The sequence below is a fragment of the Neolamprologus multifasciatus genome, chromosome 8, assembly GCF_963576455.1.
Source record: "Neolamprologus multifasciatus chromosome 8, fNeoMul1.2, whole genome shotgun sequence".
NCBI classification, from domain to species: Eukaryota; Metazoa; Chordata; class Actinopteri; order Cichliformes; family Cichlidae; genus Neolamprologus; species Neolamprologus multifasciatus.
Genome location: NC_140446.1, coordinates 18027352 through 18054428, shown reverse-complemented (window position 1 = coordinate 18054428; position 27077 = coordinate 18027352). Strand labels below are relative to the sequence as shown.

The window sequence follows — 27077 nt, the reverse complement described above, 5'->3', positions numbered from 1 at the left end:
TCCTGTAGAAGTGGAGACTTTTGAGATGAGAATGCAAACTGGTGGACAAACCTGACCCAAAACAGGCAAATCTAAATGTACTGTATACAACCCAGAGGCTGCTCTGAAAACCCAAATCATGTCAGCATATCTCTCACCTAGAAAATACTGCAAACATCCTACTCTGGAATACATAAAAGGAGTACACTGCTTACACGGCTTTTATTAAACTGGGAATATGTGCACGCAAGCGTCATGTCTAAGTCACTGTTTGTGGATGAGATGCTGTAGCTCACACCACCCGTTCCCCGACACGCTGCACTGATCATCCTCAGCACAGGTTCCTTAAACGAAGCTGGTGATGGAGGTAAAGACGGGTGATGCGGAAACAGCCACTAACCACTCCACAATACACACCTCTACCTCCACTGTGGACTTTAACGCTTAGTATACACAAGATAAGATGAAAAGAAGCAATATTTTCTGGTGGCTTTTGATTTTTAAAAATTAAAGGCTTATAATTAAAACCACAGATTTTAGAATCAAGGAAGTTTAAACAATGTTTAAGTAAAAAGCCTAAAAATATTTCATTCATAAGAGCTTTTTCTCATAATCCAATATAATCAAATACTGAATATCCAGAGTCAGCCTTAGAAGTCAGTTCTTAGTATTACGTATCAGTTATAGTGGATTTAACCCCCTCTGTCCTCTGTTACGTTGTAACAAGAAGCCATCACTAACCTAACCTTTGCCAGCATTGTGTAAATTGTTATATTGCATTCTGACTGCAAGGTGGAGACCACACTTGACAATCCAGAGAGGTGGAGAGGGGGGGAGCAAACAGGGTGGAGAGGGGGGGGGGGGGGGGGGGGAGCTGCTGTATTGTAGCGCCTCGGGGTAATGCTCCCAGTCAATATATATCTCCACACTCGCTCCTGCGCTCCCATTTGAGCGGGACGCGCTGCCCTGCCGCTGCAGAGGAGTGACAGACAGCCACACCGGGACGCTCACTTTAGGTATGAATGAATACGTTTCCTCCTTTCCTTTAAGAAGCAAGGTTTGTTTGTGAAGGCTGAGCGATATTTTAGAGGGAAGTTAAGCAGAGGCCTGTTTAAATGATGCTTTTGTTTGCAGGGCAGAAATGTTTGATGCTGTTTTATGTCCTGCTGTATGCTTTTGTTTTTTTTTTAAATTTTGAATAAAGTGAGCTTTGATGTCATTATTTATAGATTTAATTAAACTACATTACTATTTTGATTTAAAATGAGAATCTTTTATATATATGTATATTTTAATATTACTGGATAAATACATTTCTGTGGTGTTAAAATTAATTATTGTCAGCTTACTTTAATGCATCATCATTTTATTTTCTATTAAATTTGGTTTAAAAAATTAAATGCAAATATATCAATATTACTTGATTTGTAAATTTATAGAAATTCATGTTTTTTTTTAATCATAGAAGAAAGTCAACATAAAAATCTTCTCGTCTTCTAGAACCTTTTCTCAGAGGGAGTGACAGCTCACCCGGGCTATCATCTTAGGTAAAGTATTAAACTTAATGGATTTATTAAACACGAGAGCTTAAAAATAATTTCCCCTGCAGTCTTTGCGTGCATCGACTTCCTGTGCATTAAAAAAAATAACCAAGTCCCTTTCTGCTGTCAGCGGTGTGGTTGCTGTAGCATGTAACTTGTCAAAGCTTTTAGTGTGGTGAGCCTCCTTAATTGCAACAATAGATGTTCAAGCTGTTAAGCTTGTTTGATCATAGTCCCTAAAAGCTTAAAACAAGACCACAGGGTTCAGATATGGGCAGCGGGGGGGCCAAAGAGCGCAGTCAGTGGAGAGGAGAGCGGATAGCGGTGGCCAGAAGAGGGGAAAAAAATCTACTGTAAAAATGATTTTTATTGATTGGCTCACAGCAGCAGCTGTTAGACTCCATTATGAGCCCAAAGCTCAGGTCAGAGCCTCAGGGCGGACAAGTGAGCCAGTCAAATGGTCATCCACTAACGGGCCAGTTCTGGGGGTCCAGTTGGGAAAGTGGTGAGCAGCAGCCATCCTTTGTTAGCTTTCGTCTCATGGACTCACAGATGATGATCCACGCCGTCACCTGTGTTTGCTTGGCTCTCCTTTGTTTCTAGTTTGCTTGGCTCTCCTTTGTTTCTAGTCTTGGAAGAGATCCGTGCATTAAAGAAAAAGGAGTTGGTGAAGTTTCTTTTTTACCTCAGCATGGACCCTGAACTTGACGTAGACTTTCATCTTTGAGAGACCCGAGGAAAAATGGCAAAATAAAAGCCCCCAAAGCAGAGTGTTTTAAACTGAGCACCACCCTGCTTGCATCTTCTTTTTCACTGCAGGCTTCACCCAATGGCTTCGCTCGCAGTACAAAGAGATCACAAAGTTTCTGCAATTTCACAGATGGGGAAAAAATGTTTTTGAATTTATCTGAAAGGATTGGAATGAAGTGGTGTTAATTAAACTAAATTCTGAACTAATGAAATAACAAAAGAGGAAGAGGAGCAAAAAAAAAGAGAGTGGAATAAGGGAAATAAGGGACTATTTGTTCTTAAATCCAAAAGACGAGCCTGCTTAACACATGCAGAAGAAAATTAAAAATAAAATTAATCAATAAATCTGCCTATTTATTCATAAAACGAAGCATGTTTAAAAGTAGTGTAAAAGCTCAGTAATAATATCTAAAGGTGCTCAGGTTTCAAAGGTTTTGTTGGCCTCTTTTGTAAGACATGAACATATTTTGATATTTTCCAATCAGAAGGAAATTAAATTCAATTAAATCTACTCTTAAAAAATGCTACCTATTATAATCCCTGCTAATATTGCCTAACAAGTATGACCCCAGTCTAAATGTAGAGCTAGTAAGTCGAGGCAGTGGAACCTATGCACCGTGTCCTGACCCAGATCCCAGTCCTGGCACTAATGACGCCCTATAGGCATGATGCCAGGCTCTCATTAGGAATCGGGCCTCAGACCCCCAACTTCTCTCCTTCGCGTACCAGCGCTGTGCAATCCCAGGCATGGCCGTGCGGTGCCTGTAGCCGGCCTTCGAGGGCCTGCCCCCAGAACTCAACCAGGGCTGTGAATGCTGTGAGACCCCACTGCACAGGTGCAGAGTCCCCCGTGACAGCCCTCTTTGCCCCCAGCCCTGGGCCCTGCTAGTGCCTGGTACTGCACTGGAACTAATGAGTAGTGGCAGGTACAGTGAGAACAGAGCAGTGTGGGCCTCCCTGCAGTTAGGTTAGTGGCAACCCTTGGCTTAGGCAGAAAACAAATGTTCTCTCATAATACACATATGTGCATAATGGCATAAATCACCCTTCAGTGCACGCAGAACTTTACCTCTCATAGTTTGTTTTCTTACAGAAATGAAAACCGCATCCCTCCTTCTGACTCGCAGAGAACAAAACATCATATATACAGTCTGCGCTTTCATTCACGATCCACTCTCTTGTTTATTTCACAGGTACAGCTGCAATTTGACCAAGAAGATGCTCTTCTTCATCGCCACCTACCCGCAAAATTAAGGAAAACCTCACAACAAATGAAATGTACTCTGAAGAAATATCTCAAAGTCTAGCTTGAATTGTCAAAATTTAAATCACACGCTCTTTAGAAATATCAAGACTCAACCATGTCCAAGGATGACACCTGCAAAGTCACGTCAGCCAGCAAACACAAAGAGCGCAAACCGAAGAAGCCTCACTACATCCCCCGGCCGTGGGGCAAACCCTACAACTACAAGTGCTTCCAGTGCCCCTTCACCTGCATGGAGAAGTCTCACCTGTACAACCATATGAAATACAGCCTGTGCAAGAACTCTCTGTCCCTGCTTATAGAGTCAGATTGGCCGTATAAAAAGGGCAACATCCTGCACCCAGAGCAGCTCCGGCCCTCTCAGCAGGCCCATGGCCTGCACGCTCCAGGAAAGGATGAGCTAGAGCAGGTGATTCGCACTGAGGAAAGGCAGGGCCAGAGGAGGTCTGCAGAGGAGGATGGCGAGGGCAGAGACAGCCAGGGACCAGAAGATGAAGAGGGACGAGGAGAGGGGGTAGAGATCGCTGGGCTGATCAAAGAAAGCTCCGGTGATAGCGACAGAGGTGAAGCAGCAGAAAGCACTAGGAAGAAAACCAAACAGCCAGATTCAGAGCTCGACGACATGCTCTCTCTTGAAGATCAGTTTTTACGAGCCCGCTCTGTGGAGGTAGAGGCCCAACTGAGACATTATAAGCTATCAAAGACATGCTTAACAGCTCCCGGGTTGCTGTCGGAGCAGTGGCGGCTGCTGGCATCCAGCCACACTAAAGCCAAAGCTGAAGGTCCTCAGCCTCGAGTGAATAATTCAATCCCCTGTTACCCCCCACCACCAAACCTGGTGGATTACCAGGACCCCACTGGGCTTAACCTTTCAGTGCTTGGGGTAGGTTATCCTATCAGCCCTGGCCTTTTCTCCTACATGAACTCAGCTATTCCCACCGCAGCCTCCGGTGTCACGGCCCAGACCCACGCACAGCTCGCCCAGCTCCCCTTCCTGGCCTCGGCCGCTCAGCTGATACACCCAGCCTCCAGCGCACACACAGATCGAGCTCTCATCCCCCCTCGACTATACTACCCCTTCCTGTGCGAGCACACACTCGGACAGGCATCCAGTCAGAGCGACACCAGCAAGCCTCTCAAGACATCAACAAACACTCTAGAAGCAAGTCCTCTGTCCAGTTTCCAGCCCAAAGTCAATCTGTGGAAAGTGCCTGCTGTGAGGCCGGGATCTACCATCACTCCCGCTGGCTGGGTGTCCCCTCAGAGAGACTCCCCTGATCAGGGCTACAGGCTGGGGGATAAACTGCAGGCTGCAGCCAAGGAAGGCAGAGCAAGCTGGGGTCTGAAGAGGGCAGGAGCTCCTTTAAGAAACCAAGAGGCCCCTGCGGAGAAGAAGCCAAACTTGGGCTTGACTTTAGACCTTCTGAAAAATATTCAAACTGCATCGACTCTTAATGTGGGGACAGACAAACTTCTCTTCTCTTCGGACAGGTAAACAGCTCAGAACTGTTTTTGTAATAAAATTGGTAGTAGTTGTGGTGTAGATTAAACCTCTTAGGAGTATTTATTTAACTCTTTTCTTTCACTCTTTCTTAGTTTGCAGGATGCTCATGTTCAAGGTCGGCCCACTGAGCTGTGGTACAACGATCCACTCACCAGCCCCACCAGCGAAACATCTTCTCTCTCAACCTGTGGAAGACCCAACAGCCAGGACTCAGCTGCCGCCAGGACAATCGGGGCGTCTGAGTCAGTCGCTGCTCTGCTCGGTGACCTCTCCAAGGCGCTGCAGGAGTACCACGAGGCCGAGCGCAAAATCTCCCACCTAGAGAAGGAAGACCTTCCTGCCCAGAGACATCTCTGGGAGCACCTTAACAAAATCCGCAGCGAGCTTTCTCACATTCACCAGGCTTTGGAGCGAACAGCTCGCCAGAGCGATGGGCCTCTCGACCTGTCAGTAAAGAGGGACTCAACGGAGTCGATTGGCGATCAGAGCAGGAGGGAAGATGGGGGTCTTAAGGAAAACGCAACTGAGACAGAGGACGAGGACGAGGAGCTGATAGAGAGAAGAGAGGACGAGGAGGACGAGAGCGCGAGGAAGGTGATAAGGGCTTCACTTGAGAGTCGTAAACAGTCGCTGGACATGCTGATCAAGATGAGTCAGGCGTCAGTGGTGAACACAGAGGTCCTGTCTCCTGGTGGCCTTGGCCTGAGGCCCAGTCCTGCTGAGGCTCTGTGGGCAAGCAGAACCACCAAGTGTGAGGCAGACTCCAGCGTCCTGCTCTGCCCCGACGGCCGATCAGTAGTGTTCACCGACATCTCCTCCTCTGCCAAACCCCCAAAGAGACCCCCATCCATACAGCGACTCGAAGCCCACTGTCCTCCAAGCCCTTTAACAGCTACCGACAACTGAAACTCTGCTTGTTCCTCTGGCTGTAATATAACAGAACCCATCAAGCGTGTAGTTTTGTTTTTGGTTACTGGCATGCCTCAGACTTTCATCAGCTGTGTTTCTCAGTTGTTCACAGAAACATTTTGCACCGTATGAAGTAAACAGAGAATGACTGAAAAATCTGCAGGATTTTTTTTTCTGATACACTAAAGGACGTTTAGACATTTTAAAAATGTTACATCAGCATTTTTTTTACAGGTGAATTTAAACAATCGTGCACATTAATGATCATGACAAGAGATAATCCTCTGAGCTGATTTGTAAATATTGTACTGAAAATAAATGTAATTAATGTAAAATGTTTTAAAGGCTAATGTTTTTATATGGATGATGTCGTGTTGGGCTGAAAATAAAATGGATTACACACACAAACACATCCATTCTTTTCAAAAACGGAGCAAAATAGGGGTTAAGACACATAAAATAATGAAAAATGGGAAGATTTTAATCAATATTTGCAAAGAAAAGGTACTAATTTGAACATTTTGCTGCACGGTGAGCAATCACAAAGCCAAATGCTATCATTGTAGTCTTTATCGATAGAAAGAAAAACAGGGGAGAAAAAAAAAAGACAAATAGATCCAAAGAGGCACCGTGACTTGAATTTGCCTACGTTGTCCTAAAGGTGAAGCAGCTCCTAAAGCCAAAGCCCATCAGCTGGGTTACCTGTGCGACTACTAAGGTTGGCTGCGGGGCTGACCTCCACATAAACTAAACTTGAGACCTGTCTCCCCCGAGGACTGACGCAGAGAGCAGGGCTGCCCCACGTCTTTTAGCCCCGTCACCACCATCACACTCCAGACGCAGCAGCAAAGGTCAGCTGCCACGACCAGAAGAGCCACAGCTGGATGTTCGACCCCAAGAGGTCAGGCCAAAACTGACTGTCCGCTCATTTTAACAGCAAATTCAACATTTAGTCCCTGCAAAATCACAAGTTTTTTTTCCTGCTAAAGAAAGAACAATAAACTTTGAATTTATGTTTTCGTTTTCTGCAACAGACAGCCGACCTGTCCGGCCTTCACCCTATGGCAGCTGGGAAAGGTGGCTGAAGGTGATAAGCAGAAGGCGATGGGTGCATGGAAACTGTATGATTTGTCATTGCACTAACTAACAAGATGAAAAACAACAGTCCTCTTCTTCTATCTATTTTAGGTCTTATTCTTATAATTAGAATAGAATAGTTTTTTATTGTTGTTATACATATAAAGAAATTTAGACTAGATTTAGATCTCTCCTATGAACATCAGAAAAAAACAAATAGTTTAAGAAATCCCCATAAATACATAATAATAATAATAATAATGAATAGATTATTAAACCAGAGGCAATGATTATATAGGGTCGAGTGAAGGTGCTGAAAGTCTTTATCAGTGCAAGGTAGTTTGTATTACTAAGAGTAGAAGGAGAAAATGAAAGAATAATATAAATCTTTGATTTGTAGATTTTCTCCTTGCCTGGAAAAAAAAAATCTACCTTTAATTTACAGAAAAATTCTGCAAAACATCCAGAAAAACCCCCACCTCGATAATGATTGTGAAATTAAATAATCTGAATGCTTCTTAGAAAAACATGCGTCTGTGGCCTGTTTGGGTGTTTTTTCTTTCTTGTTTCGGGAACAGTAAGAGCCAAGATGATAGCGCCCTCAAGTGGACAAAACCAGATGAGCATCCCTGGGGTTAGTGCTGACAATACAAAGGAAAACAACACGAATGACAGAAACGGCAGAAACTCACCGGGGTGATCTTTTGCACGACGTTGGTTATATTTTCTCAGACATCAGCCACAAGATAAAATTGCGTTACCATCATCACAGATCAGCCACTGACTACATCACTGACTAGTTTGTACATGACAACAAGAATGCAAAGAAAAGCTCTCTCATAGTGATGAACATCCCTTTGTGTTTAGCTGTTGGAGCCAATAAAGCTTGCTGCACTTTCAGATTTCTCAGGCCTGACCTCACTGCAGTCTTGAAGGAACTGTGATGTCAAGATGCTGTGAGCTGTTGTGCTTCTGCTCAGCGCCTCAGCCTGCTGTACTCTTGGCTTTAAATGCTGCTCCCAGACAGAAGTCCTGTGGTGGCCAAACCGTGACTCTGTTAACCTCTGTGATCTTGTTAGCATCCTCCCTGATAACAAACTACAATCAACTTGTAGAAGAACAAGATCAGAGATCCCAGGTGGATCACGTAAGCTGAAACACCTGGAGCGGAGCTAGAACCAGTTAGCTTCTCTAAAAGGTGGAGACCTGGACATCCTGGATGTTCTAAACCACATGTGTCGAACTCCAAGCCTCGAGGGCCGGTTTCCTGCAGGTTTTAGATGTGTCCTTGATCCAGCATAGCTGATTTAAATGGCTAAATGACCTCCTCAACATGTCTTGAAGTTCTGCAGAGGCCTGGTAATGGGCTAATCATTTTATTCAGGTGTGTTGACCCAGGGTGAGATCTAAAACCTGCAGGACACCGGCCCTCGAGGCCTGGAGTCCGACACCCCTGTTCTAAACCAACAACATCTCACACATCCACCACGATGCAAGTGCTCACCTATTAACCCTCCTCCTGATCCTTCCTGCGGTTCAGAAACTTGATTTGTCTCTCAACATGCTCAAGTCATTCAGCTGTGAAGAGGTTGGAGGTTCTTCAACTCTTAGGTATCTCAATCTCTTAGTAAATAACATCCAGAAGTTCTCCTGGGGCTTTTTTCCTCTGTTTATGAAGAAATCTCAATACCCTGAATCAAAATAATCTCACCGCTCATTAGGACACATTCAAAGGCCTCATAACCTCTTGGTTTTATTTAGCTTTGATAAGAACAAAATCCACAACATTGACCATAAGTGGTTCATGCCTCTGAAGAGACTGGTGCCAGTTTATTTTTCAACAAGTTGCAGATTAGTCAAAAGCATTCAGTGCCCTCACCCAGCTCCACCCACAGCTCAGCCTGCTGAACCAAGCAAACAAGAAGTCTCTCAGTAAACTGTTGAAGATAACAGAGCTCAGCCTCAGATTAAACATCCTCGACTTTATTGAACAAGGCTCCTTCCAGGACCTAGAAAATCTAAGGTAGTCAATATTCTCTGCTTTTCTGTTCACCTTTGCTCACTACTCATTCAACAAATATATCAGTTTACCCACTACATACCTAGACTGAAGTGGGCCTGAGTTTAGACATCTGACCAGCTTTGTTCTTTACAGCAGCCGCCTCATCTGAAATCCTATGGAAATCATTTTTTTCAAGCTTTCTTCAGATTTCTCAGAGACAGTTAATCTATTACATTTCTCTGTTTTTCAATTATAACCATTGTAGTATCCAGCAATGGATTCTGGAGTTCAAGGCACTGGTAGCATCGAACATCCTGACTGTTGTAATACTGACTCTGTGCATTTAGGCACGTGGACATGGTCGAGAAAACCTCGTGAGCATCAGAGTGGGAAAAGGAAGTGATTTAAGTGACTCTGAATGTGGCATGGCTGTTGGTGGTAGACAGGCTGAGGTTCCCAACAAACATCTCTTCAGAGACTGAAAAAGAAACTATCAGTGAGCTCTGAGTAAAAATACCTTCTTGATGCCAAATATCAGAGAATGGTAATACTGAAGATTGGAAAGCAATATTTTCTCAGGAAATGTGGGACTCCTTAGAACCAACTGAGCATCATTTAAGCAACACAGCTTACCTGAGTACCGTTACTGACCATGTCCATCCCTTTATGACCACAGTGTACCTATCTGAGTAACGCACTATGGCACAAAGCTCAAAGTGTTCTGTACTCAAAAGGCCTCCAGTCAGCAGATGTCAATCTAATAGAGCACCTTTGGGATGTCACCATGGAAACTGTGTGAAGCCTTCATGTTAATATGGACCAAAATCTCAGAGGCACATGTCCAGCACCTTGTTGAATCTACAAAAGAATTAAAGGCAGCTCTGAATGCAATCAGTGAGTCCAACCTGGTACTAGAAAGGTGGACTTATTCAAGCGTCCAGTGAGTAGGTTCATCCACCACAGACTCACACCTTACAGCTAAATAATAAATTAATGAAGAATTGTGTAAGGAATGGGTGCACAAGTCTGTAAAAAGAAAAATACAAGCCACAGATTTTTTTAAACACTTCATTTATTTGACGTTATACATTCAAATGAAAATAAAAAATATTCATATATATTTCTTATAGAGCTAGAGAGCAAGGTACAAGTTTAAAACAAAACACAGAAGTCTTCCGTGTGGCATATATTTATATACACAAGGCGTGGTTTGAATACTATACAGTGTGTATCCATAGCTGCACAGGTTTCATGGATGTCTATATTCTTCACTCAGTTGAGGCACGACTAGATTTCAGTAAGAGGTCAGGGACTGGGCCAAGTGCTTCAAGACTGCCGCTTACAGTAAAACATCTCAATCTCAGCATCTCAACAGTAGGACTTGCAAAGCAAAGCTTATAATTGTCTCGAGCGCCACACTAAAACAAAGAGTAGGAAAAGGAGGCAACGTGATCATGCAAATCCAAAAAACAGGTTCAGGTTTAAGGAGATGATAATTCTCACACTGAAGCAAACACAAAGTCGGAATTTAAGAAATTTGAAATAAATTCCAGTATCGCTAACAAATCATGGCTGGTCACCTAATGCGACGCGAGTCAGCATGTTTGGTTGCACTGCAATAAATCGACTGGAAGTCACTACACCGATTCTGAGACGAATAAAAACAAGCCTCCTCAAGTAGTCAAAAGGTAAGTGCAATCTCACCCCCCCCACTTCCACACACAGACACACCGTTTTATAAAACACGCATACATCATACCAAGGTAAGCATCACATTGTTTTCCAATATCAATCAAATAGTACAGCAGATGCCCCAACAATAATAGCAAACCATAGTCTACATGTGTCCAGTAGTTATGTACAGGAGAACTGGTGCAACATTAAGCACATTAAAAATTATTAGATATAGACACTATTACAATAATAAAATACAGCAGATACTTAATTCAATATTGGGATATATTTATATTTATATATTATTCATATCATGTATTGCTGTCAGTTTTGGCATTATGGAGGATCAACAGAAAAGCTGTAATCGAATCTCTCTCACAGCGCGTTTGACACGACTCCAACTTGGCCTGATCGTAAGTGTATGTACTTTAAGAATTAAAACAAGAGACAAGATCGAGCTAAAACGTGAAAGAGGTTTAGAACAGATAGATTAAAGTCCTTGATCTCAGATGTCACCCCAACATCTTCAGCCCATGATGGCATGGCAGGCGTAAAAAAACAAAGAAAAACAGAAGGCAGGTAAGAGAAAAAAAACAAAAAAAGCAAAAAACTTTTCAGGTTAAATCTTTCTGGAATCTTTTGCCTCAAAAAGCTTCATGCGCTCCTGCACGGTGAGTCCCTCTTTCAGGCTCTGTTAAAGACAAACAAAGTCATTTACTGTTATGAGGCAATAATGCGCATGTGGGCAGAAAAGAGCGAACACACAAACACACACAGACGCAAAGGGAAAAACCCACAAAGTCAGAAACAACAAAACAGTCACAGCTTCTAATCCCAGATGTGTTCTGCTCGACACACTTTAATTTAAAAGGTTAAAACACACGACGTACAGGAAAAATAGAAATGGATATGGTCATGCCACATAAATGCAGTACAGAGAAAAAGCCTTGAGCCAGCCCTTATTCATTTATATTCTGCTTGGAAAAATGATATCACCGCCTTTACTCTGCAACACAGCTCAAACTTTTAGCCAAGCTTTCCTCTGCTTTCTTTAAGTAGTCTTCAGGTAAAGTTCTCAGTTAACAATGGCTTCCTGAAAGCCAAGTTCTTATGAACCTTCAAATATATCTCTCATCTGTGTCAGGTCTCGGCTGGATTTTGTCCTTTTTTTTTTGTTCTCTATCCATGTCAATCACATTTAAGGACTCGCTGCACACCAAGCTGAGACAGTTTCTCTTATTGACAGAAGAATATTTGTTATGCCTGTCCAACTATGTTGTCTTGGCATTTGTTGGGGTTTTAACTAAAGAAATAGCAAAAACACATTTTTTTTTTCAAGTTATGTGTAAACCAAACTGGTTAAATCCTTGAGTTAGGTGCCTTCTTTTGTACTTTAATGATTCAAGACAGTGTTGAGTGGCTTAAAAACAGGAAAACACTCATCTGAAAATAGTCAGGAACTGGGGACAAGGACCCAGAAAGCCTGAAAAAATATTTGTCAAGACCACAATATAATTAAACAACTGAACATCTGGCTCCTCGGAAGCAAAATGAAGAAATGAGGAGGTGACTCAAGACTTTTGCACAGTACCGTAAGAGTATGCACAACACCAAAACAGAGGATTCAAACAGCCACAAACAAAAAAAACTGTTAATGTAAAAAACATTTTTAAATAAAGAAAAACAACACAGAACAAAAACAAAAGACAGTTGAGTCCTCAAGGTGAGTACCTAGCACAATTCAGTACTTCATTGATGTGAAAGCGCTACAGTTTATTTTCATCTTTTAACCGTTTCTGCAGTCGCAGGAGGAGAGGACTCTAACTAAAGATCTTTTGATGAGTAACACCCTCACACCTCTGATATTCAGCTGAAATATCATATTTCGATTGCTCACGGTGGAGCCAAAAGAAAGAGTTTGGGGTCAGAGGGGAGATGAAATCATGCATAGGAGGTAGGCATGGAGGGCATGCTGTTTGTCTATGACATTATACCTACAGCATATCTTGGGGCGGGGGTTGGGAGGGGATCACCCCACAATGGGAGTGTCAGCTATCCCATGAGACCTGCTCGGTGACAGACTGACGGATAAAACAGACAGATGAAACACTTGAAGCACTTTCAGTAAAACATGACCTCTGACCGACTCTGAACACGTTTCTACCACAGAAGCAACAAATGACACGGAAAACACTCACCTTTGACCTTAAACCTCGTGAATGCCTGGAGCTCGCCGACTGTTCTTTTTTCATGAAATCTGGGTTACTTTTGGACTTCATGATATCTAAAAACACAATAAAGACCCTATTATTAACATTACCTTCAGGTGGTGAAGCGGTAATCTTAAAAATTTTTTTCCTAACTTTACCAAGAGGAAGACACATCTTTCTCAGGAAGGATAAAGATAGCAACACAATGTTAAAAACATTTCGAGGATTGAAGGCTTTTTTTTCCCAGTTCAAACCAACAGCAATCCAAAAAGAGACAATCCCCGGGTGGCACCAATGGTGGTTGGTTGGATAGTTGTAACATATTTATAATAAACACAGTTTTGCTCAGCCTTTGGTTGTTGTCATGTTAGTAGACTTCACGGATATCTGGATATAAATGGGAACTAAAAAGAACAAAGATTAAAGTCAAATTGAGCATTTTCTACTCACCATATCCAGATGTAACTGTTCCATCGACAGTCCTCTCACCTAAAGCTTCTGTGGCAATGAGCAACTTCTCCTTCAGTTTGCTGATGTCGCAGTCTGCTTTTGCTTTTACAATGCTGAGTTCTGTGTAGATGTCCTTATATTTGTCTGTGGCATATTTCTTGTCCTGGTAAAATGATCGGGGATGAATATACGGCCTCAGATTTTTAAATCACTCTCAGGGAGATGTGCTTACCCTTAAAGCAGACTGTAGCTCGTCTTTCAGAGAGTGGATTTCTTGTTTGAGATACTGGATCTCTGACTCCTTTATTCGTAACAATACCTACAAGACAGGGAGAGGCACTTAGGGTGTAGAGCAACATAAGTTGAGCGTCTGTGTGTGTGTGTGCTCATTTAAACATACCTCCAGTTCATACACATCTTTGCCCTGGGAAAGTGATGAGTGAGCAGTTTCCCCACTAAAACAGGAGCGCATCCGAGTGATCTCTACAGTCAGCCGGTTATTTAATTCCTGTTAGAAAAATGGAGACGTATTCAAACCTGTGGACAAAAACAGGTTTGTATTCACAGTATGTGTGCAGGATTGCGGAGTCTGACCTGGTTGTGTGCATTTAGCTCCTGGTTCTCTCTCTGACACTGCCTGAGGGCCTGCCTCTCGGCCTCCAGCGCCTGAGCCAGGTGAGCGTTCTCTAGACATTTCTGAGAGTACTGCTCTGACAGCACCTCCAGTTCTCTCTGGATGGACTGCAGCTCCTCCCTAAACAGTCAGATAATCAGTGTAAACATGCATTTGTGTTTTTCACAGCGCAGAAGCTTCTTTCATCATATAATAAAACTGTTTTTTCCCCCAAAAGCAACTGCAAGGCATCAGTACAGTTTTTAGGCCCCAGTCAAGATTAAATGCTGACACCCAACTGATACAGTAAATACACTGGATGCAAAGTTTAGGTTTCCCCTTGTAAAACATACTCGTATTGTAAGCGTAGTTCATCAATGTCAGAGTTCAGTCCGCTTATTTGGGAGCGCTGGGTTTTTTCCAGTTCCTCCTTGTGCGCATTCTTCATAGCTTCAATAGCTACATTAAAAAACAGAGCACATATATCAAGTCACTGTATGACAGTCATCAAAGCACAGCAGCTACGAGTGATGAGACCCTTTCTTTACCAGCAATCGTGGCAGCCGTCTCCTCAGCCAATAGCCTCTCTCGCTCTTCCATGAGCTTGGAAATCTCCCTCTGATGCTGCCTCTGGAGGTCTTCGATCACCTTCTGGTGTGTCTCCTCCATTGCAGCAAAGCCACGCTCACATGTGGCCTAGTGGAAGAAAAAGTCAACAATCTGTTGTTGCGAAAAGAATTATGCATTCACTGCAGCTACATTTTTATTTTTGACTACAGATTTAGTAAATTATCTATAACTCACTCAACTACATGCAAAAATCCGTGATAGAGGCCATGCAAGACTTTTAGAAGTAGAAATTGTCTATGTTAGTAACAGAGCGAGTAAAGCATAGAGATTCTAGGCCAGCCAAGCTGCAGTTTATACTGATAGACTCTTACTCTGATAGGCTACTTTATTCTGAAAGTGGGAAATGGTATGATTACTGATGCCCAAATGAGTATTTAAGGTAAACTGAAATACAATTTGTGTCAGAAAGGACTCAAGACAACCTGCTATTGGTTGCTTTGCTTCTTTGTTTGAAACAAAAAAAGGATGTCCCCAGCTGATCAGCAGGATTTGAAGAATACCCACTCACCGAAAGATCAGAACCTTCCTGAGACAACAAACCCATAGTTTATATCTATATGTCTGTATAGATTGATATAGATATAAAAACATTTTAGAAACATAATTCTAAAACTTTTATCAATTTAATAGTCTTGTATAGGCTATTAGTCTAATTAACAGACTAGTCTATTAATTAGCATCACTTTCATTAGCAGAGACTGTATATAAAAGATGGACGACCTACTGATGTCGTTCATCAAGCAAGCTTTTGAAGCTCCGATGGCCAAGATTTTTAACTTACATAAAAAATACAATAAGGTCCGGTTGTATTCAATATGCTGAGGCCATTAACTCATTACGAATGTGTTTCCTGACTTCTATATGTAAACCAAAGTTGTCGCCTCCTGCTGTTCATTGGAAATATTGCACATTTAAGACACTTCATCAGTTTTAAAAACCTAAAGCAACAGCGTCAAACATAAGGCCAGAATTGGCCCAGCAATCTCCCTCACTGGATGGCTTTGGAATATATGAAAGAGTACATACATTTTGGACTTTTAGCTGCATATTCGTAAGTGTCACAGCTCATCAGTGATAAAAGCCTGCCTTTGGCCATTCATACCATACCAAAGTAATTAAGTAATAGCCAAAGAATTAAATGACAGAAAAAATCCTCCCTCCTCCATCTACTATAGACATTTATGTTTGTTTTTTTTTGTTTTGTTGTATTTTTTATTTTTTTTTTACACTGAAGCAACTATTTTATAAAGACGCAATTTTCCGTACCATTAAAAACTTTCTGCTTTACAATTACAGGGGAGTCTGGGCAATGAGCTACCAGAACTTTGTGTCATTTTACACATTTATTTCTTACAACTTCAGCCCAAAGAGTTGTGCTGAAAGATTTCTTTCTTTTAACACAGCAGCTTTTCTATATGATGTAAAAGAACAGATATATTGTGGAAAATATGCTTATTTTACTTATATAAAGATATCTCAGGGATATTAAATGTGTAGTTAAACTTCTTTACACTGACATAAAAGGGAAGTTTCATTGGTCCAGTTCGTTAGAGATCTAAGGGGTTTGCCCTAGAGCCTATTTCCATACTTTATATACAGTCTACAGTTACCACAGTGGTTATGATTTATCACCTAGGAGTTCAGGACATCCTTTAAAGCTCCAGTTACAATCATGCTACAGCCCACAGATGATGTAACTGTTCAATTTAAACATGTTTCACTCATCTCAAATCACACCATTTCCCAATTCCTAATCCTCAGTTACTCGAATCACCAGTTACTGAGGATTAGAAATCAAAGAATCAAAGTTAACTTTTTTCTTTGGCTATAATAACTACTGATCTCTCTCCCTTAAAAAGCGTTTATTCACTAAAATGGTAAAATGAAAGAGCAAAAACCTTGAGGCTTTCAAAGTCTCTCTGGTATTTCTCTCTCAGGCTGGCCACATCTCCTTCAAGGTGTTTGTTCTCCAGTTCGTCCCTCATATTATTCATCTGAGTCTCCAGTTCTTGAATGCGGTCTTTCAGAACCACCATGGAGTCGACCTCTGATATGTGCTGTACATCATCCCCTTTTCCCTGCTCTTCCTCTTCCATTGGCGTAGCGGCCTCCTCGGGTGGCTGTGAGACCTCAGGGTTTTGATCGTAAGGTCGGTGATCTTTGAGACTCTGAATGTTCTCCACATACTCTGAACGTAACTTTTCGATGTTGTCCTTGTGGATATGCTGGAGCTCGCAAACCCTCATTTCAAACTGCTCCTCGAGCTTCCTCACATGACTCTCGTGCCTCTCCTCCATTGTGTCCATGTCTGCTAGCAGAACCTCTAACTTTTGTTGACTGTCAGCTGCTGCTTCCATGAGGGCCAGCTCTGTTGAGGCACAGCCTTGTTCTGCTCGGCTCAGCTCCCTTTGATGCTTCTGCTTCAGGTCTTCCGTCTCTTTCTGAAACTCTTTCTCTAAGAAGACCACTTGCTGCTGCTGCTGTGAGAGCTGATTCACACGTTTGCTAATCTCACTCTTAAGAGTCTGATTTTCCTTCTGGAGAGATTCCACCAATTGCTTGAAGTTCCGGCGCTCCTCTTGTAAAGACTCTTCATATTTTTCTTGGATTGCTGTGACACTGCGTGCATGCTGCTGCACGAGATCATCCATAGTTTGACTGGTCTGTTTACAATAGCCCAAATCTTGTTCATGCATGGCCCGTAACCTACATGCCACATATGCCACTTGAGCCTGGGTGAGGGCTTCACGCATACAAAGAGAGGTACTTGTGAAAATATGTGAGGTTTGGTGTCCTAGAAGAGGTCGGATCATTTTAGACAGTCCGGGATTGCTTTCGCCACTTTCTAGTTCTTGGGCATACTTGTGGAGGATCGCTGCTTGTCTTTGAAGTTCGTTAGCCAGGCTTTCATGAGCATTTTGCAGTGATTCAACAGAGTCAATGCCACAAGAGGGCATTTCACCAGCCAAGTGTCTGTCTACGATTTCCTCAGCCAAGTCTCTAGCTTCTTCTATTTCGATCTGCTCCATGTACGGAGCAAGCTCGGGAGGGTGAATGTCCGCCAGCTTTTGTTTGTTGAATCCAAAGTTGTTTTTGACTTCTTTTATGACAGTTTTCAAATCAGGCCTTTTAGAGGCTTCAATAATTGCTTTCAAAGCCATTTCCCTTTCATAGAGGTTTTTATGAGCTACAGCTAGCTCCCTTTTAAGTATTTTGAATTTCTCCTCATAGCAAAGCTTAAGATTTTGAATTGAGTAGGCTAATTCTGCTTTAATGAAGCTGTTGAAGGCAACTTTGGCATCAACATCTACATCATCTAATACACCACCCTCTTTGGATTTAGCAACATCCGTCTCTGCTTTCTCAAGTTCTTTCCAGAACCCACTTTCTAAAATCAGCTTCCTGGTCAAGACATCGGCATAAACTACAGCCAAGCAGTCTTTGTCACTCCTTTTAATGTGCTCAATGTCCTCCCAGATCTCAGTAAGAGCCTGCAGGAGGTCAGACTTTGACGTTTGTATTAACAAAGCCATCTTGTTCAAAACCATCGCCTCAAAGGACAAAGTTTTGGCAAAAAGGTGCATTGCCTCTTTATCTACAGTCTCTGGGGTTTGATTTGGATGGAAAGCTGGTGATTGCTCTTCCAACATCTTTTGTCCCCGTTGAAGGTACAGCGATGCATTGAACAAATCCTTCTCTATCTCACACAATGAGTGCAGTTGTGTATCGGTTTCATGTGAGCCACTGAGAATAGCCCTAACTTTCTCTCGACCATTTTCCACACATACAAGGGCATTGGTACAATGCTTAATGCCAGCACTACTCTGTATACCACTTGCATCACTAGTCTCTTTCTCTGGGCAAGAATCCTTTCCGCTGATCTTTAAATCTATATCGGACAAGTCCTCTGCTTGGGTGGATCGTTGCCTATCCAGATTTTGTGTTAGGTTTCTTAGCTTATCTTCTGTGGCGAGCAGTTTCGTTTCAAGAGCATGTATGATAGAGATAAACTTCTCTGGGTCATTAGCATGTGGGGCTGTGAAGTCAGGAGTAGCTGTTCCTTCAGTTAACTCAATGTCTTCAGCTACATCCTGATTCATTTTTTGACTAGTGTCCAGGACCTCGAAATTGACATATTTTTGACATTGAATACTAGAAAAACGTATCCTTGGTCTCTTAGCTTGAGACTCCTTATCATCTGGGGAGCTCTCTGTTGTGCATGTATTGTCTAAAGAAAGCTCTGCGTTTGATAACGAGGAGGGTGATGTTCTTTCCTCCTCACTCTGTTCTGGGATTTGCTGCCTTTCCATGTGTAGATTAGCATACCCCAGCTGTAGGGCATTGAGGTGCTGCTCCAGCTCTGCAATGCGGTCCTCTGCAACCACAAGCTTGGCTTGCAGATCCTTCTCAGCATTACAAGGCTCAACTTTGTCCAAGAGGCTTTGAGTCATTTGACAGAGAAGCTCCTCCTTGGCTTGCAGCTTCAGCTCAGTTTCCTCTAAGCTGTTGCCAAGTGCAGTCATTTTAATAAGTGCTTCTTTTAGGTCCTCCTCCTTGCGTTCCATCAGTCTCTCGTACATCTCCTTAGTCTGCCGGATCTCCTCCTCTTTTTCTCTAAGGAACTGGCTCATTTTCTGAAACTCTTGGGTAGCCCTCTTATATGAATGCTCCAAGGTGTAGTAATCTGCTTCTTCTGTTTCCAGTCGAGTGTGAAGCTTGTTCACTTCACGGTCTGCTTCAGCAATCTGGTTGATGAGTTCCTGACAACGACACGTAAGATGTCCTTTTTCTTCTTCTAGTCTACGGACACTTTCCTTCAGTGACTCAACCATGTCAGCCTTTTGAGCCAGCTCTTCTTGCAACTTCAGCATTTCCTGCTTGCATTCTGTACCTCCTGAGGCCCGCCTACCCCTTAACAAGGCCTCTACCTGCTGCTCAGTCTCAAACAGCCTGCCCTCTACTTCCTTGTGTGCAGTTTCAGCTTCAGCTAATCTTTTGCACAGATTCTGTCTCTCTCTTTCATGACTCTCTTGCATGCTATGCTGTTCCTGCTTAAGGCGCTCTTCTTTCAGCGCCTGACCCTCTTCTGTAGCAGTTAGTCGAGCAGTCACTTCTTGCAGCTTCTCCTGCAACCTCTGTATCTCCCTCACGTGGTCTCGCTGCAGTGCCTGCTGGCGCTCCAGCTGCCTGAGGGCCTGGTTTCTCTCCAGGAGGTTAGCTTCTATTTCACGGAGTCTGTCTTCACTGTCCTTCAGCTGGGCTCGTAGGGTAGCCTCACTATGACTGTATTCTTCTTCGTGTTCTTTTGAGCGCTCCTGCTCTAGCCTGAGCTCATTCCGCATCCGGGCCACAGCCTGTTCACTTGCTAAAATTTCCGCCATTGCAGATGCAAGTTTAGACTGCAAAGCCTGAATATCAGACTCGTGGCGCTCTACGGCATCCTGGGTTTCGGTGTAGCTTCTCTTCAATGTCCGGATCTGTTGCTGTGCAAGGTCCTGCTTGCGCTTCTGGGACTCCAGTTCACCCTGTAAATCTTGATTAAGCCTGTGCAAGTGTTGCCATGGCACTCTGTGCGGTGAAGACGTAGGAGGTGTTGCGCTCTTGAAAAGATTGATGAGATAGTTTCATTAATATCATCACGTTACTTTCCCCTCTACTAAATACAGAGAGCCACATCTCGGGGATAACCAGGAAGAAAATAACTTCTCTTATTTTTTTAGGAAAGCAAATTTTCCCTCAAGCTTCTACTGTGCTTTTTCAGAGGTCACTTGAAAACAGAAAGGTTTAGATGAAGTCACCTTCAAACACCTCCCCCCCCAAAAAAAACAATTAACCAAAAATTTAAATGGGTGATCAATATGGTGATTTAAAAGAATACAACATGACCAAACATAATGTGATTTCATGGTATGACCTAAAAGTGTTTAATGTAAAAAAAAGAAAAAAGAAAGGCATTAATCACACACTTATTCAGAAACACAAAGCATGCAGAAATCAAGCTGCGAAAGGACACATGCAGAGAGAAAAAGCACAGCGTGAGGCTTATTGATCCTCTTTCTTACCTTAAGCACATCAGATCAAATCAGTTACTTTCCCATGAGATGTGAAACTCCATCAAAAAACAGTTAGTGAAAATCTCATGCTAAGAAAACCACAACCACGCATAGCAATATCAGAGAATAAGCACCCACACACCTGTTAGTACAGTACATACTTATACTTTGCAATACTTAACACCGCTCTACCACAACATTTCTTTAAGTTAATTCATGTTGTGGCATCAATTTAAAAGAAAAATAAGGTTGCGGGATATGTAAAGAGTGCAGTTACCTGCAGTACATAGCCCTCCCTGGCACTTTGCTCTCTCACTAGCGCATTTTCCAGTTGCTCCTTTAAGAGGTTGTTCTGCTTCTGCAGTTGGTCCAGCTCCTTCTGCTTCTGTCCCAACTGTCAAGAGAGGCAAAGAGGTAATGAACAAATAGCACAGGGTGTTGTTATAAAATAAATATAACCAAAAAATATATATAACTGAAAACATTTGGACAGTTCAGCATTTTTTTACCTTTTTAGGTTGACAATTTCTTTTTCTTTTTTTTTTTAAAAGTATTATATTACTTTTTTAATGGAATAAAGGAGATCATATACAGTATAGCATTTCTCATCACCAGGTGGCTTACCAAGTGCAACACGTAAAACAACATGCAAGGCTGGAATTAATTCCTTCAATTAGCCTGATCACATCAAACAAATTTGCTTATGATAAAAAAACAAAAACAAAAAACAAACAAACAAAAAAAAAACAACACACACAGTAGGAACAGCTTAACAAATGGATGGAGGCAGGAAAAAACTTCTTGTTTTGATGTAGCTGCTCATAATTGAGCCATTTGGGGTTTTCTGTGACAGCAAACCATAAAATGTTGCACAACAGCAACTGCAGCATCCATTTCAAGACATGAAATGATACTACCGAGTTACAACATGCAGAGACTCAGCAAATAACCAAATCCACTCCTAAAAAGTAATTCCTACCCCATGAAAAAAACAGGCAAGTAGCCAAATATTTAAATATTATTTCCTGTGATCGATCATCTTTGATGGTCTACGAGTGCAAAGATCTCAGAAAAGATAGAAAAATATTAAAAATGTCATTTCTGAAGCCTTCTAAAACTGTGGATACATTTCAAGTGTAGGGTAAGATAGTACTACATAGTACTGATGTCAAATTAAAGCTGAGGCTTTAATGTTGTGTCCAGTATGAAACTTCCTATTGAATCTGAAAATGAAAAAAATCTCAAGAACTAGACATGTCTAATTGTCCAAAAACAAACTATTTAATTTATTTATATAGCATCAAAGCACAACTGTCACCTTAAGGCACTTTAAATTAACCCTGCAATAATACAGAGAAAACCCCAACAATGAGACAACCCCGACATGAGCAAGCACCTGTTGACAGTGTGAAGGAAAAAACAGGTTCAGTGTGAGGAGGAATCTTAATGATATAACCCACGCTGGTTACGCTCACCTCTTTGTCTAGCAGAGCAGCAAGCTCATGCGCTGGCAGTCTCTCAGAGTTTCCTAAGGCAGTGGTGATCGGTACTTGCTTCTCTTCCCTTAATGGTGTTGTCTCCACTTGATGCCATCGCTGCTCAATCTCATCCTGAACATCTGAGCTTCTGCTGTCTTTGTCTTCACTGGCTGGACTAATGGCAGCAGGGTGATCAACTTCCATCTTTCCTTGCTCTTGGATTCCAGGTGTTGGTTGCTGTACTGGTGATGTAGCATTTAGCGTTGAAATCACAGTTACAGTAACAGTATTTGGTGTGCGAGCTGTACTGCTAGTTCCCCCATTAACGTTCTCCTTTTCTGCTTCTTCTGTAATTGAAGGTGGGTGAGCAGCTGATGCAGATGAGGTTTGGAGGGAGGAAGAAGAGACCGGAGATGACGCCAAGGAGGAGGGAGAAGAGGAGGCAGAACAGTAGGAGGAGGTTGTGGAGAACGATGAGCTGAGGTCAACTGTGTCTGCTCGTTCTTTTACGGGCTTTTCCTTCTGTTCCATTTTGAACTCAGTCCAGTCGAAGGTTTTTGAGCGGCCCTCTCGTCTGCGCTCACGAACTCTGCTTTTGCGTGGCTCGGAGGCCGGGGCAGAGGCATTGTTACCAGGTGGCTGCCTCTGCCCATCAGACTTGGGGATTTCTGGACTATGGCTTGGATCAGGGGTGACCTGTAGGCATGGATCCAACATCACCTGAGATTTTATCTTCTCATCAGGGAGTGATCTGAACAAACCAAAGCACAAAAAAAAAACAAAACATATATAAGTCAATTCAAAGATAACTGGATGAACTTCTGCATTCAAATTTGCTCAAGCTGCTGTTACATAAAGCTCTGCTGGACGAAACGACAACATAAGATTTCAGGTTTTCTAGCTTCGATTAACTGTGCATTCCAGGGTTTCTGCAGGGCCCAATGAGGTAAACAGTGACATTTAACTACCCGATTCACAAACAAACCACCAAAAATATAAAAACATGTTTAAAAATTTGATCTAAATCCAAGTCTGAGGGCGTTTTCCCACCTATGGTTCTTTTACTGTGATCTGAATTTGTAAACGTGTAGCTTTTCCACATGAAACACTGGGTTTGTTTTCACGCAGAAAAAAAATCTAAGTGAACTCTAAGCAAACCAAAATGTGTCACTACAAACGTCGTGAGAATGTTCAGTCTGCTCACTGGCCAAATGTATCTGGGGCAGGAACAACAAAACTAAATACACAAAGGAGGTCCTGTGTCAGAAAACTGAGAATTTACGTTAGCCCGTACAGACCTTTGCACATCTACAGTACCTTCCTGCATTAGCATACGTTGGTACAGGACGTTGTTTTGTTAGCTCAAACTTGTAACGTACACCTTGTAGTTGGCTCGGATCGGGGTGGGAACATGTTCACACCATAAATGAACTGATCTGGCGTTCGTTTGGAACTGTACCGAGGCCACCTCCTCCAACTGGGTCTTTTTGTAGTTGTTTTTGTCTGCACCCGAGACTACTGTATTCAACCCTCAACGCTAAAGAGTTCAATTTAAATGGACGCAGCAGGTGTTAAAACACCCTAAACCCAATTACATTTTTAGATTGAGCTCTTTAGTTACTGCCCCTGACCCCATTTCTGCTGTAGGTTTCTTCCTGTTAAAAGTGAGTTTCTCCTTCCCGCTGTTGCCAAGTGCTTGCTCATAGGGGTTTGTCTAGTTGTGGGGCTTTCTCTGTATTATTGTAGTGTCTTTACCCTAAAATATAAAGCACCTTGAGGCAACTGTTGTGTTTTGGTGCTATATAAAACCCCAACTGAAATGAGTTGTGGACTAAAAGCCACAACAATCCAGTTTCTGTTAAACTAACCTCAATTGTAAATTCATTGTGTCATAAATAATTTTAACAGGAAAAAAACTAAACCAGAAAGTCAGCGATGTAGTAGCACCAAAGTTTGACTACAGTTTGTAAAATGACAAATACAGTGGGGCAAAAAAGTATTTAGTCAGCCACCGATTGTGCAAGTTCCCCCACTTAAAATTATGACAGAGGTCAGTAATTTGCACCAGAGGTACACTTCAACTGTGAGAGACAGAATGTGAAAAAAAAATCCATGAATTCACATGGTAGGATTTGTAAAGAATTTATTCGTAAATCAGGGTGGAAAATAAGTATTTGGTCAATAACAAAAATACAACTCAATACTTTGTAGCATAACCTTTGTTGGCAATAACAGAGGTCAAACGTTTACTATAGGTCTTTACCAGGTTTGCACACACAGTAGCTGGTATTTTGGCCCATTCCTCCATGCAGATCTTCTCAAGAGCAGTGATGTTTTGGGGCTGTCGCCGAGCAACACGGACTTTCAACTCCCGCCACAGATTTTCTATGGGGTTGAGGTCTGGAGACTGGCTAGGCCACTCCAGGACTTTCAAATGCTTCTTACGGAGCCACTCCTTTGTTGCCCGGGCGGTGTGTTTTGGACAATTGTCATGTTGGAAGACCCAGCCTCGTTTCATCTTCAAAGTTCTCACTGATGGAAGGAGGTTTTGGCTCAAAATCTCACAATACTTGGCCCCATTCATTCTGTCCTTAACACGGATCAGTCGTCCTGTCCCCTTGGCAGAAAAACAGCCCCATAGCATGATGTTTCCACCCCCATGCTTTACAGTAGGTATGGTGTTCTTGGGATGCAACTCAGTATTCTTCTTCCTCCAAACACGACGAGTTGAGTTTATACCAAAAAGTTCTACTTTGGTTTCATCTGACCACATGACATTCTCCCAATCCTCTGCTGTATCATCCATGTGCTCTCTGGCAAACTTCAGACGGGCCTGGACATGCACTGGCTTCAGCAGCGGAACACGTCTGGCACTGCGGGATTTGATTCCCTGCCGTTGTAGTGTGTTACTGATGGTGACCTTTGTTACTTTGGTCCCAGCTCTCTGCAGGTCATTCACCAGGTCCCCCCGTGTGGTTCTGGGATCTTTGCTCACCGTTCTCATGATCATTTTGACCCCACGGGATGAGATCTTGCGTGGAGCCCCAGATCGAGGGAGATTATCAGCTGGTCTTGTATGTCTTCCATTTTCTGATGATTGCTCCCACAGTTGATTTTTTTCACACCAAGCTGCTTGCCTATTGCAGATTCACTCTTCCCAGTCTGGTGCAGGTCTACAATTCTTTTCCTGGTGTCCTTCGAAAGCTCTTTGGTCTTGGCCATGGCGGAGTTTGGAGTCTGACTGGTTGAGGCTGTGGACAGGTGTCTTTTATACAGATGATGAGGTCAAACAGGTGCCATTCATACAGGTAACGAGTGGGGGACAGAAAAGCTTCTTACAGAAGACGTTACAGGTCTGTGAGAGCCAGGGATTTTCCTTGTTTGAGGTGACCAAATACTTATTTTCCACCCTGATTTACGAATAAATTCTTTACAAATCCTACCATGTGAATTCATGGATTTTTTTTTCACATTCTGTCTCTCACAGTTGAAGTGTACCTCTGGTGCAAATTACTGACCTCTGTCATCATTTTAAGTGGGGGAACTTGCACAATCGGTGGCTGACTAAATACTTTTTTGCCCCACTGTATAATCCTGACTTCAAGCAAAGTTTGGGTAAATCTCAGCAGGTGATCATGTGCGTGATTTAGACTAAAATCTGACCAATATTTTAAAAGTAGCAGCTATTCTTGTGAATTCTGGATAGAGGGATAACTGACACCTTGTCATGGCATAAGCCAATCAGTCCATCGGCTAGATAAGTGAATAAAATAAAGAATAACAGAAGAGGGAACGCAGTAAATACTGAGTCTGTTGGTTTGCAACATTTACTGACATCCCATTAGCAAAAATGAAAGCAGAAATGCCAACTAACAATAGTCTGGTTTTCTTTGTGAAAAATTATTAGGTCTTGTTAGTGACAAAGAGGAAGTTGCTTTAACTTTAAAGACCAGCAGATACCCCATTTTAAACAATAAAATGCATGTCAAAGCATTAAACACCAAAAACATTTATAAAGACACACAGTGGGGCTAAAAGCAACTTGATCTGATGTAAGCCTGATGACGGGTTCCTGCCTTTAGCTGTTTAACAGTGGCTTAATGTGAATATGTGCAGTAAACTGCTCACTAATGTGCACTGCTTTAAAGGGCAGGGTGACCTGATGGAACAATCCTTTTTAACCGTGTTGTGTGGCGTTCTCAAGGAGGGAAAGAGCTCAAGAACTATGTCATATGTGCAACTTCAGCATTTGATATGTGAAAGATAATCTCCAGCTTTGCTATGAAAAGTACAAAAATAAATGCTTACGTTGTTACTGAGCTTGTTTTGAGGTGGACATTTATACTCAGCCCAAAGCTTAGTTATTTTGAGCTTTTGGTGTTGTTGTGGCACCATTTCCAACAGTTAGTGGACCGTCACTTTACAGGCATGACTGACACTGGCCTGTGGTGTTGGGCAGATTATTTAAGTATGTAGATGTGATTGCAGTGTGGGTCTCTACAGTAGCACAACTAACTGGGAGACATTACTCAATAATCACATGACACATGGTTGGATGACAAAAACGGTGGGGCTGACATTGCTGAGCAAGAACATCAACATTGGGGGGGTGGGGGAGATATTTTACACACAAGCACTCCAACCTGGGCTTCAGAACCGATAGTTTCAGAGGGATGTTTTTCCTGGAAAGCAGGTTGAAAATACAGGTTGAAGAGGAAGAAAAAGAAGGAAACAAAAGGTGAGGAGGAAATAGGAATTCAGATAAATAAAACAAAAAAAGCAGCTGTTATATCTGCCAGTGGTGAGGGTTAATCCTCAGTGGGTATTACCGGGTGACATCGGGGGCGATAGTGGGTCGCACGTTCTTCATGATCGCCTGAATCCAGTTACGACGGATTCCAGAGGTCATCGCTGACAGGGTGCACGCTCCTTCTTTACACTGA

General features: G+C 42.5%; 2 protein-coding genes across 8 annotated transcripts in view; one reads left to right on the top strand and one right to left on the bottom strand.

The window, feature by feature from the left end:
- The first annotated feature begins 862 nt into the window (after nucleotides 1–862).
- On the top strand, nucleotides 863–7145 carry prr35 (proline rich 35). The gene is made up of 4 exons (XM_085169425.1): nucleotides 863–995; nucleotides 1480–1526; nucleotides 3464–5025; nucleotides 5131–7145. Exons 3-4 carry the CDS (start codon nucleotides 3632–3634, stop codon nucleotides 5942–5944), a joined length of 2208 nt encoding a protein of 735 aa, XP_085025551.1. The 5' UTR covers nucleotides 863–995; nucleotides 1480–1526; nucleotides 3464–3631; the 3' UTR covers nucleotides 5945–7145.
- Nucleotides 7146–10188: 3043 nt separating this feature from the next.
- The window catches only part of mpripa (myosin phosphatase Rho interacting protein a), a 52614-nt gene continuing 35725 nt past the window's right edge, over nucleotides 10189–27077 (bottom strand). For 4 of the 7 annotated variants that reach the window (XM_085169375.1, XM_085169374.1, XM_085169377.1 and 1 more), the window contains 13 exons: nucleotides 26964–27073; nucleotides 26778–26816; nucleotides 22132–22885; nucleotides 20934–21050; nucleotides 16502–20203; nucleotides 14522–14669; nucleotides 14327–14432; nucleotides 13955–14114; nucleotides 13761–13868; nucleotides 13593–13679; nucleotides 13361–13523; nucleotides 12899–12984; nucleotides 10189–11391 (listed from right to left, as the gene is read on the bottom strand). In XM_085169375.1, coding sequence (XP_085025501.1) covers nucleotides 11320–11391; nucleotides 12899–12984; nucleotides 13361–13523; nucleotides 13593–13679; nucleotides 13761–13868; nucleotides 13955–14114; nucleotides 14327–14432; nucleotides 14522–14669; nucleotides 16502–20203; nucleotides 20934–21050; nucleotides 22132–22885; nucleotides 26778–26816; nucleotides 26964–27073 — 5652 coding nt within the window. In that variant the 3' untranslated portion in view covers nucleotides 10189–11319. Of the gene's footprint in view, nucleotides 11392–12698; nucleotides 12782–12898; nucleotides 12985–13360; nucleotides 13524–13592; nucleotides 13680–13760; nucleotides 13869–13954; nucleotides 14115–14326; nucleotides 14433–14521; nucleotides 14670–16501; nucleotides 20204–20933; nucleotides 21051–22131; nucleotides 22886–26777; nucleotides 26817–26963; nucleotides 27074–27077 lie in introns of all 7 variants that reach the window. The other 3 variants (XM_085169376.1, XM_085169379.1, XR_014875565.1) reach the window with 2 other exon arrangements.